The 12,720-nt window shown below is 38.9% G+C and overlaps 1 protein-coding gene across 2 annotated transcripts in view; it reads left to right on the top strand.

The window, feature by feature from the left end:
• The window catches only part of LOC128686392 (bifunctional 3'-phosphoadenosine 5'-phosphosulfate synthase), a 103,433-nt gene that overhangs the window by 19,678 nt on the left and 71,035 nt on the right, over positions 1-12,720 (top strand). Inside the window, exon 1 of one of the 2 annotated variants that reach the window (XM_070085866.1) lies at positions 7,142-7,168. The exons of the other annotated variant lie outside the window; for it this stretch is intronic. Within the exon in view, the coding sequence (XP_069941967.1) occupies positions 7,157-7,168 (12 nt within the window). The 5' untranslated portion in view covers positions 7,142-7,156. Of the gene's footprint in view, positions 1-7,141; positions 7,169-12,720 lie in introns of those variants that run through there. 2 annotated transcript variants of the gene reach the window in all.

A 12,720-nucleotide genomic window follows, 5' to 3' on the forward strand; every position in this document is an offset into this window, starting at 1 on the left:
GTGTGTGTGTGTGTGTGTGTGTGTGTGTGTGTGTGTGTGTGTGTGTGTGTGTGTGTGTGTGTGTGTGTGTGTGTGTGTGTGTACGTACGTACGTACTTTTGGCTCCATTTCTTAAACTGCAATCGCCAGCATAATTGATTCCTGGCTTCGCTGGCCCTGTCGTGCCTACTTTTAATTTGCTTCTTCCACTTCGTCATCTTGCTCGCACCATTATTTGCCACCCTGAGACTGAAATCGGGTAGTTCATTACGTCTATTTGGCACAGTCCGTGACTCCGTCGCCCCGATGCTTCATGTCAGAAAAGTCCCTATCAGCTCTGTTAAAGTCACTGAGTATCTGTATGTCATAATCCTTCCTCTGCATTTGTCAGCTTCAATTCTTTTAGTTCTCTTTGCTTAATTACCTCTGTGTTAAGTAAAAGAACACAAGTGCAACTAATGTGACATTTTATTGTTGCAACTTTTCGCTCTCCGGGAGTTTTGTCTAGCCATTATGTCAGTTTACCTAAAATTGTCGGTAATTCTACCAACATTAATTCAGTTATCTCTCTTGATGCAAACCTCTGGATTTTTTCTATTGTTGGTACAAGTTTGATCAGGTGATAGATCTAACGTGTATGTAGAAAGTACCAAAAGAATCTTCATTGAAGTTTCTGAAGGCATTTCTTAGATCAGCTGTTCTGATATATGCTCCAGATATTCGATTTGTGTGTACCTCTGGCAATATTTTGGCAAGATCCTACTGTTTGAGCGATATTAACTGCTTCTCGTCTCTCGAACTGGATTTCGTTTCTGGTCACCTCTCTTCCCCAGTTTTCATGACCTTGCACTTGCTTGGGTTGAAGTCCAGTAACCACTTGTCTGACCATTCTTGCAGTTTAGCCAAGTCTACCTGCAGCTTGTTTTTATCCTCTTTAGTTTGTATTTTTCTCATTAGCTTTACGTCATCAGTAAACAATGAAACATAACAGTGAATCTCCTCTAGCAATTGTGTGATTAATTGCTTGGGTCATTTATTTATTTATTTATTTATTTATTTAAAAATTTGAGCACACATACAGAGGTACAAAAAATACAGATAAGAGCAGCATGCCAAAGCCACTTATACTATGCATAGCATTACGGGCTGGCTTAAAATTAACTTAATCTTAACTAAGCAATGATGAAATCAGTGATAAAACTTTAATGTAAACAGATTACTATAAAGCACAAGTGAGTATTACAAAGACAGGTCATATGGTTGTATGCATTGTTGTACATTCAGTAGAATGGAGTATTCTGTTAGGTAGTGTATTTAAAAAATAATAAAGTTAGATTGGGTTTTAGGTTTAACATTTATGTGATATAATTGTGAGAAACATTTAAGATATACAATTTATAAGGTTCAGTTATTCAGTATTTATTTGGTTTTGGGTGAGTAAGTGATCTTTGAGAAGAGATTTGAATTTATAAACAGGTAGTGTTTCTTTTATATTTACAGGTAATGAATTCCAGATTTTAGGGCCTTTTATGTGCATTGAGTTTTTGCATAGTGTGAGATGGACACGAGGAACATCAAAGAGTGATCTGTGCCTTGTGTTATGCTCATGTGTTCTGTTGAGGTTGGCAAGGAGATGTTTGAGGGGAGGGTTAATATCAGAGTTAAGTGTTCTATGTATGTAATAGGTGCAGTAATAAGTATGGATGTTTTGTATGGTGAGTAGGTTTAGTGTATTGAATATTGGTGGAGTGTGCTGCCTATAGTGAGAATTTGTTATCATTCTAACTGCAGCCTTTTGTTGGGTAATTAGTGGTCTGAGATGGTTACTTGTTGTTGAGCCCCATGCACAAATTCCATAGGTGAGATAGGGGTAAATAAGAGAGTGATATAGGGCCAGGAGGGCTGACTGTGGAACATAGTACCGTATCTTCGATAGTATGCCTACAGTCTTGGAAATTTTCTTAGAAATTTGTTGTATATGTGTATGAAATTTGAGTCTATTATCAAGGTGGATTCCTAAGAATTTTCCCTCTGTTAGCTTTGTGATAGGTGATCCGTTTATCATTATGTTAAGAGGGTCATCTGTAGCTCTGTTACCAAACTGAATGAAGTAGGTTTTGTCAATGTTTAGTGTAAGTTTGTTAGTCCTCATCCAGGTAGATATTTTCTGTAATTCGGTATTTACAGTATTGGCTAGCGTGACTGGGCTCGGGTGGGAGAAGACGTATGTAGTGTCATCTGCAAATAGTGTGGGTTTGAGTAATTGCGAAGCATTTGGTAGGTCATTTATGTATAGGAGAAAGAGAAGAGGGCCAAGGACACTTCCCTGTGGGACACCAACTGTAATTGGTTGTGCAGAAGAGTTTGCCCCATTTGCATACACATATTGGCTTCTGTTGCTGAGGTATGACTTGAGATAGTTGAGGGAGTGCCCTCTTATACCATAGTGTGACAATTTTACGTGGAGCAAGTCATGGTTAACTGTATCAAAAGCTTTACGTAAGTCAATGAAGATCCCCAGTGGGACTTCTTTTTTCTCTATTGCAGTGCATATATGTTCTAGCATGTGTATAATAGCATCATTAGTATTTTTATTTGGCCTGAATCCAAATTGGCAGGGGTTGAGTATGTTTTGGGAGATAAGGTAGGAGTAGATTCGTTTATGAATTAATTTTTCGAAGATTTTTGAGAGAGGGTGTAAGTTGGATATTGGCCTATAGTTATTCAACTCTGTTTGGTCTCCTCCTTTGTGGATCGGGGTGACCCTTGCTATTTTGAGTACTGTAGGGAAGGTGGAGGATTCAATGGATTTGTTAAAGAGTGTTGCAATGATTGGTGATAGCACTTGTGACACTTTTTTGTATATAAAGGGTGGTAAGGTATTTAAATCTCCTGCCTTGTTTTTTAGTGTGTTGATAATAAGGGAGACTTCGTATGGGTTAGTCGGAGCTAGGAACAGTGTGTTCGGGTAGTTGCCGGTGAGGTAGTCATTTGGTGGGGTATCTGAGCTTGGGATTTTATTGGCAAGGTTTTGTCCTATAGTGGAGAAGAAGTCATTGAGTCTATTTGCTGTTTCTGTTGGTGGGAATTGGGGTTCATCTGATTTTGCTAATTTTATTTCGCTATTTCGTGATATCTTTTTTGTTCCTAGAATTTCTGATAGGGTTTTCCAGGTCTTTTTTATATTCTTCCTGGTAATGTCAGAAACCAAAATAATTAGGTAGATCGAATTATCTTATTTTTAAATTAGTTTTTATTATTGTTGCTCGGATCAGTTATAACATGTGCAAATAGACTAACTTCTGTATTTATCTCCTGATATCAAAAACATGCACATTTACCAGGTACATGAGACATACTAAGTGGGGTGAATGACGGTACTTCTACTAAATACCGAATAACTGAGCACTCACAGTGAAGGATTATGAACTTCGTTTTTACAGTTTAGTCATTTACATTCTACTTCTAAGTGTTCATGTTATATCAAAATGTATATTTTAATATATGGAGTGTTTTGTTTATAAATATACCATATTTTATTTTTATAGGGCTCAGTTTTTTTTTTCAACACACTGGCCGATTCCCACCAAGGCAGGGTGGCCCGAAAAAGAAAAACTTTCACCATCATTCACTCCATCACTGTCTTGCCAGAAGGGTGCTTTACACTACAGTTTTTAAACTGCAACATTAACACCCCTCCTTCAGAGTGCAGGCACTGTACTTCCCATCTCCAGGACTCAAGTCCGGCCTGCCGGTTTCCCTGAATCCCTTCATAAATGTTACTTTGCTCACACTCCAACAGCACGTCAAGTATTAAAAACCATTTGTCTCCATTCACTCCTATCAAACACGCTCACGCATGCCCGCTGGAAGTCCAAGCCCCTCGCACACAAAACCTCCTTTACCCCCTCCCTCCAACCTTTCCTAGGCCGACCCCTACCCCGCCTTCCTTCCACTACAGACTGATACACTCTTGAAGTCATTCTGTTTCGCTCCATTCTCTCTACATGTCCGAACCACCTCAACAACCCTTCCTCAGCCCTCTGGACAACAGTTTTGGCAATCCCGCACCTCCTCCTAACTTCCAAACTACGAATTCTCTGCATTATATTCACACCACACATTGCCCTCAGACATGACATCTCCACTGCCTCCAGCCTTCTCCTCGCTGCAACATTCATCACCCATGCTTCACACCCATATAAGAGCGTTGGTAAAACTATACTCTCATACATTCCCCTCTTTGCCTCCAAGGACAAAGTTCTTTGTCTCCACAGACTCCTAAGTGCACCGCTCACCCTTTTCCCCTCATCAATTCTATGATTCACCTCATCTTTCATAGACCCATCCGCTGACACGTCCACTCCCAAATATCTGAATACATTCACCTCCTCCATACTCTCTCCCTCCAATCTGATATCCAATCTTTCATCACCTAATCTTTTTGTTATCCTCATAACCTTACTCTTTCCTGTATTCACTTTTAATTTTCTTCTTTTACATACCCTACCAAATTCATCCACCAACCTCTGCAACTTCTCTTCAGAATCTCCCAAGAGCACAGTGTCATCAGCAAAGAGCAACTGTGACAACTCCCACTTTATGTGTGATTCTTTATCTTTTAACTCCACGCCTCTTGCCAAGACCCTCGCATTTACTTCTCTTACAACCCCATCTATAAATATATTAAACAACCACGGTGACATCACACATCCTTGTCTAAGGCCTACTTTTACTGGGAAATAATCTCCCTCTTTCCTACATACTCTAACTTGAGCCTCACTATCCTCGTAAAAACTCTTCACTGCTTTCAGTAACCTACCTCCTATACCATACACCTGCAACATCTGCCACATTGCCCCCCTATCCACCCTGTCATACGCCTTTTCCAAATCCATAAATGCCACAAAAACCTCTTTAGCCTTATCTAAATACTGTTCACTTATATGTTTCACTGTAAACACCTGGTCCACACACCCCCTACCTTTCCTAAAGCCTCCTTGTTCATCTGCTATCCTATTCTCCGTCTTACTCTTAATTCTTTCAATAATAACTCTACCATACACTTTACCAGGTATACTCAACAGACTTATCCCCCTATAATTTTTGCACTCTCTTTTGTCCCCTTTGCCTTTATACAAAGGAACTATGCATGCTCTCTGCCAATCCCTAGGTACCTTACCCTCTTCCATACATTTATTAAATAATAGCACCAACCACTCCAAAACTATATCCCCACCTGCTTTTAACATTTCTATCTTTATCCCATCAATCCCAGCTGCCTTACCCCCTTTCATTTTACCTACTGCCTCACGAACTTCCCCCACACTCACAACTGGCTCTTCCTCACTCCTACAAGATGTTATTCCTCCTTGCCCTATACACGAAATCACAGCTTCCCTATCTTCATCAACATTTAACAATTCCTCAAAATATTCCCTCCATCTTCCCAATACCTCTAACTCTCCATTTAATAACTCTCCTCTCCTATTTTTAACTGACAAATCCATTTGTTCTCTAGGCTTCCTTAACTTGTTAATCTCACTCCAAAACTTTTTCTTATTTTCAACAAAATTTGTTGATAACATCTCACCCACTCTCTCATTTGCTCTCTTTTTACATTGCTTCACCACTCTCTTAACCTCTCTCTTTTTCTCCATATACTCTTCCCTCCTTGCATCACTTCTACTTTGTAAAAACTTCTCATATGCTAACTTTTTCTCCCTTACTACTCTCTTTACATCATCATTCCACCAATCGCTCCTCTTCCCTCCCGCACCCACTTTCCTGTAACCACAAACTTCTGCTGAACACTCTAACACTACATTTTTAAACCTACCCCATACCTCTTCGACCCCATTGCCTATGCTCTCATTAGCCCATCTATCCTCCAATAGCTGTTTATATCTTACCCTAACTGCCTCCTCTTTTAGTTTATAAACCTTCACCTCTCTCTTCCCTGATGCTTCTATTCTCCTTGTATCCCATCTACCTTTTACTCTCAGTGTAGCTACAACTAAAAAGTGATCTGATATATCTGTGGCCCCTCTATAAATTGGGCCCCTGACACTTATTGTATCTGTAGCACTAACTCCTGTCTGTTTACCACATATCTTATTAAATATGTTGCTTTTAGCTGTTAACCATTTTGCAACTCCTGTTTGGTCTTTTTTTTTTCTAACTACACTTGTTTTAGAGTAGAGACGCCATATAGCTTCTGTATATTCAAATTATGGTCTGATGTAGAACATTTTTCAAAATAATTGTTGATCGTCTGCACATTTTTAAATTATTATTATTATAATCAAAGGGGAAGCGCTAAACCCGTAGGATTATACAGCGCCCGGGGGGGGGATGTGGAAGGCATTCAGGCTTAATTCGGGGAACTGGAGCACAGTTCCAATTCCCCAAATCAAGAGCCCCTCACCAACATCAAGGAACCTTCCATGAGGGGCACATTTTTAAAAACCAGGCTGTTTGTAAACGAAAGTTGGTACATCAGCAGTGTGCTGCTACTCTTTTTCTATATTTGTCTCATAGTAGGAACAAAAGCTATCAATGGTCCCTGTCACATTTCATCACATAATGAAACCTGTCAACCTCAGCTGTATGACTTAAGTAAAACGATGAGGATAAAGTCAGGCATCCTATTAAGAATTCAATACCTACAGCAGTTTCAAAGATATCCTTTCATTAGAGCTGGGGTTAATATTACGGTAACTGGGAGTGATCATATATTCTGATGGCTTATACTACACCCACGGTATCTGAGAAGAGGGTTACTCAGTATGCACAAGAGGATGGAAGTAACATTGATATGTTAGGGACGTGTAAAGGTGAATGACTTCCTCAGCTATGAGGGCGGGAGGGAAGGAGGGGGGTGGGAGTTGGTGCACCTAGTGGAACAAACCTGATGCGAGTACGTCAGCTGGGTCAAGGTGACGCTCAGGCCCACACTTGCCTAACGGAATTCTTGCTTCACTCCCTCTTTCTCATTCTGCTTCCTCCCTTACTATGTAATTCCTATTTACCTTTAGTAACCATTTCTGCTGGAACACAAATTGCCAATTGGTGGGAGTGGGAGTTATTCAGAGAACTTAAAAGAAAAAAATACTTATGAAAATTAAGAAAACGTTTCAGTCCATCGTGGACCACTGTCACGTCAAAATGGTCCAGGATGAACCATTTCGTAAGTAGATTCTTTTTTTTTTTATGAATGGGTGCAGCTACAGTATTGTGACGTGGCCAGCACAACCTTTCTCAGGTTATACCCTTATCTAACCTGTTAAACATGATTAATATTTATTAATAATCTCTAATGTAAAGCTAATTAATGTGTATTTTTCACAAATAAATGTTAGTTTAATATCTGACTGCTTTCGAAGGCTCTTTACACCCCACCGTGTGGCCTGAGCAATGTCAAGCTACCATCCATCACATTACCATTCATTGCAAGTTACCGTCCATTACATCAACTACTGTCCATTACGGTAGTTGATAGTCCATCACATGAATCATTTATCACAAGTACTGTATATCACATACTGTCCATCACATTACCATTCATGGCATAAATTACCGACCATCACATAACTACAGTCTGTCATATAACTGAACCATCATATCAAACTAGTGCCCATACAGGCAGTGCGAAACTACTTATGGGAAAATAGACTTGGAAAGTCTGGAGCCACATTGAGGGACCAGGAGAGCTAAGTTGATGTTAAACTTCATGAGTCAGCATGTTAGGGACGCATCTAAGGAAAGATAGGAGCCAGCGAACCAACGAGGCTGGACCTTTTGTTCACCTTAAGTGACTCGGTTGTAGTAGACATTGAATCTGGGATGTGTCTCAGTGCTAGCAACTAAACAGTACTGAGGTTCAGTTACCTTGTAAAAGTGAATGTAGGGAGAAACACAGACCATTTAGGAAGCAAACTAACCTCAAAAAGAAGAGACTATACAAGTGGAGTGCTGTGGGAAAGGGAACTAGATGGAAAGACAGTGCATGAAATGATGGGGTATGTAGCTGGAATGTTCTCAGAGGCAAAGGGGAGATTCGTACTCAGAAGCAAAAGAAACAGGCAAGGACAGACTGATTCCATCGTTCACCCAGAAGTGGGGGGGGAGGAAGGAGGGAGGCTAACTAGGAATGATCAGAAGGTCCTATAAGGAGCTGAACAAAAAATTTAGAAGTATTCTCAGTGAAATCAGAAACATTGCCAGAGTCGTGTAGAAGCCTTCAAGAGGAAACTGGACAAGGGTTTTCACCAGGTGCTAGATCAACCAGGCTATGATGGATATGTGGGGCAGTGGGCCTCCAGCAGCAACAGCCTGGTTGACCAGGCAAGCATCAGATGAGCCTGGCCCATGGCAGGGCTCTGAAAGTAGCGAGACTCGCGAAACTCATCAAAGGTAATATATCAAAGAGTTAAAAGAGAAAGTGGGGTACCAATGAGTACTGGACACAACTATTGTTAGAATCAAAACTAAGTGCTGAACCCACAAGGGTCATACAGCACTGCAGGATCTGTACACTCACATCTCACTTGTCGGAGTTCTTGTTTAAGTGCTGGACACAATTAAAAGTGGAGGCAAGGTAAAAAAAAATTACCGAAAAGCTAAGGATCATCACTCCATGGGTTCTGAGAGTGGGAGCAGATGAACTGTGTGAAACACTAGCAGTAATCTGGTCTTTGAAGTCAGTCGAAATAGGTCAGCTACCTGATTTCTGGAACAATCAATCCCAATATTTAAAAACAAAGGGACAGACGGGTAGCATTAAACTACAAGTCAATGTCACTGACATGCATAGTATGTAAGGTTATGGAGAAGATTGAGAAGAGTAGTGAAGCACCTGGAAAGCAGTAGATTCATGAACAGTCAGCATGGTCTTAGAGATGGCAAATCCTGTTTCACAAATATGCTCGAGTTTTATGACAGGGTAATGAAATTTTGATAAGAGAGGGAGAGATGGGTGGATTGTATATTTTTGGATTGTATAAAGGTGTTCAATACAGTGCCTCACAGGAGACTGGGGCCAAAGCTAGAGTAGTAGTCAGGAATAACATGTATGGCACTACAGTGGATCAAGGAATAATTAACATGAAGGAAATAAGTTATTATCCAAGAGGTGGTGTTGAGATGAGTGAGTGTGATAAGTGGGATTCCACTAGGGCCAGTACTTGAACCAGTACAGTTTCTTATGTTTGTAAACTACGTGACAGAAGAAATTGAGTCAGAGGAGTACCTGACTGCTGATAACATAAAACTAATGAGAATACAAGCAGGAACAGACTGGGAATAGCTACAAGTGGATCTGAACAAGCTATATGGCTGGCCTTACAAGGGGCTATTATAATTTAACCCAAGCAAATGCAAAGCTATGAAAATTGGGAAGGGCAAATAAGACCGGAAAAAGAGTACAGGCTTGGGGGGACAAAGGCTGCAAACTTTCCTGAAAGAAAAGGACCTCAGGGTGAGCAGAGTTCCAAGCATTTCGTCTGAGGCACACATTAACCAGATAAAGACTGCAGTAAATGTGAGATAGGCAAATTTAAAGGTGACATTTTGGGAACCTCAACAAGGAGACAGTCACATCCCTACACATGGCATATGTCAGACCTGTCATTGAATATGCAGTGCCATTATGAAACCTGCATTTTATAAATTATATGAAGCTTGCTATGTAACTAGCAAACATTTGCTAGTCACAAGAGCTGAGAGGTATGAGCTATGAGGAGAGACTACAAGAAGCTAAGCTTAGTAAAGCTAGAGGACAGGACCAGGGATGAGGTGATTACAATGTGCACAATACTGAGAGGAATAGACAGGGTGGGCAGGACGAGCAGGTTTGAGAGGCAGGGCTCAGGTACTCGGGGAAATGGCTGGAGGAAGCTAAAAACAGACGAGTCACAGAGATGTCAAGAGGTACTTCTTTAGCTTTAGAGTGGGGTTTGGAAGTGGAATGACTTAGAGAACGAAGTGGTAGAGGCAAAACCTCAACATAACTTCAATCATGATAAGGCTCAGGCAGCCAAGAGAGTGAGTACCCAGCAGTAGTGGTTAGCTGAGAGGCAGGGCCAGGAGCAGAGGCTCAACCCCTTTAACCACAAATAGGTGAGTACATCAACTACTGTCTATCAATCAGTTACCATCCATCACATCAACTACCATCCATCACATCAACTACCAACCATCACATCAATTACTGTCCATTATATAAACAAATACAATTGACATTTAATTGACATATGTGCATATATAATTATATACAGTGGAACCATGACTTACGAGTTTAATCCGTTCTAGGAGCTAGCTCGTAACTCAGTTTACTCGTATATCAAATTAATTTTCCTCATTTAAATTAATTGACTGACTGACTTACTGAATGACTGACTGAACTGACTGACTTACTGAGTGACTTGACTGAATGACTTACTAAGTGACTTGACTGACTTACTGAATGACTTGACCGAATGACTTACTAAGTGACTTGACTGACTTACTGAATGACTTGACTGACTTATTGAGTGACTTGACTGACTTATTGAGTGACCTGGCTGACTGACTTACTGAATGACTCGACTGATTGAGTGACTTGATTGACTTACTGAGTGACTTGACTGACTTACTGAGTGACTTGACTGTAATAATATTATATTATTAGTATTGGTGAGAAGAAAAAGATAATGATTTACATGGAATTAAAGCATGAAATCATAGATAAACAAGCGAGGTGTTCAGGTTTTGAGGGCGAAGAGGGAGGGGGGAGCTGACTCGTAACTCAGAGCAAAAAATCGACCCAGGGATGGCTCGTAAGTCAAGGTTCCACTATATATATATATATATATATATATATATATATATATATATATATATATATATATATATATATATATATATATATATATATATATATATATATATAATACATACTATATATATATATATATATATACATACTATATTTATATATATATATATATATATATATATATATATATATATACATACTATATATATATATATATATATATATATATATATATATATATATATATATATATATATATATATATATATATATATATATATATATATATAGTATAGATATACGTATATATAAACTATATAAAGCCCCTTGTTGTGCAGAGCATTTCGGACATCCTCAGAATTAATTTATGATTGCTAGAAACTGAGACAAATATGGTGTTTTATTAGATGCTTTTGTTACTCATAGTATTTGACATTTAACTACAGGAACAATTTTTTTATGTGAATTATGTTACATATTTGGAAATTAATACATGTTGAAACAGATTAGTGATAGTGCAAACATTCATTATGAGTGTTACTATGGTTTGGATCAACAGGATTGTTAATGATTTACATCAGGCTTAAATATGAATGATCTATGTTGGGTTTAAGTCTGATTCAGGAAGTGCTTTTTGACACAATTTTTGAAGCTATTGGCTGAAGGAGAAATTTTTGCATCACTAGGAAGGGTGTTCCAAATTTTTGGGCCCTTTATTTGCATGGAGTTCCTGAAAAGGTTGAGTTAAACATGCTGTATATCAATGAGATAATTATTTCTTGCATTGTGCCTATGGGTTCTGTTGCAGCCTTCTAGAAGAGTTGGAGTATTAGGTTGAGGTTTGTTCTGAGGGTTCTGTATACAGGCGGGCCCTACTTTACAGCATTCATCTAATGCAGTGGTTTTCGGACTTCCTACAATAATTATATTCACCACTCACTATAAGCTAAGGATGAAAATATTTTAAAGTAATGTGTATACTGTATATGCATTTTTTAGGCCTAGTTCTATTGCTCACTTAATACAATAAATCCTTAACTTACGAACACGTGAGAATCTTCTGTATTGTGTATAATATTATTATATCATTATTTTGTATAATATTATACACAGTACAGAAGTTGAAGACCTCCTGTATTATGAATATTATACACAATTCAGGAGGTCCCCAATGTGTTTGTGAGTTGAGGATTTACAGTACAGTGAAACCTCTACTTTCGAGTTTAATCTGTTCCATGACTTTGCTTGTATCTGGATTTGCTCGTTTGCAGAGTCAATTTTCCTCATTTAAATTAATTGAAATGTAATTAATTTGTTACAGTGGAATTCCAGGCACGAGAAAATACTTCAATAATTTCCCTAATATCAACTCTAAGGCTTACTTATCTATCACAATTCATGTAATATGACATAATAAACAATATTAATAATATAGAAAGATGATATATACACTAGAATGAATAAAATACATGTCATTACGTATGTGGCTAGTGGTGGTGACAGCAGCCATTGTTGTTGTTGGGGTTTATAGGGCCACCATAGCAGCCATTCCTGCTTCTGACTACACAATCAGCTCTCCTTGCACTGTATCATTGTTACGAGTATGTCCATATCCTTTATTTTATTATATGTATGTATATGTTTGTCGGCTTAGTGCTTCCTTTCTTCTTATTATAATAGGTTAATATTGGAAACTGTGTTTCCTAATAATGGTGCAATTGTTTTGATGCACCAGGTAAATGACCGGATGCTAGTTTAACTGCCGGCTTACTTCTCCTGACCGACCTCATGTGGGGGTATACGATCACTTTGTCAGGCAGTAGGTTCCCAACACTCACTCAGAGTAGCTTCACACACACTCCCGAGTAGCACTCTCACACCTAGTCTGATCTCTGATTTCTAAGAGTTTTCTGTTCTTATACATA

The sequence above is a fragment of the Cherax quadricarinatus genome, chromosome 17, assembly GCF_038502225.1.
Source record: "Cherax quadricarinatus isolate ZL_2023a chromosome 17, ASM3850222v1, whole genome shotgun sequence".
Taxonomy (NCBI): domain Eukaryota; kingdom Metazoa; phylum Arthropoda; class Malacostraca; order Decapoda; family Parastacidae; genus Cherax; species Cherax quadricarinatus.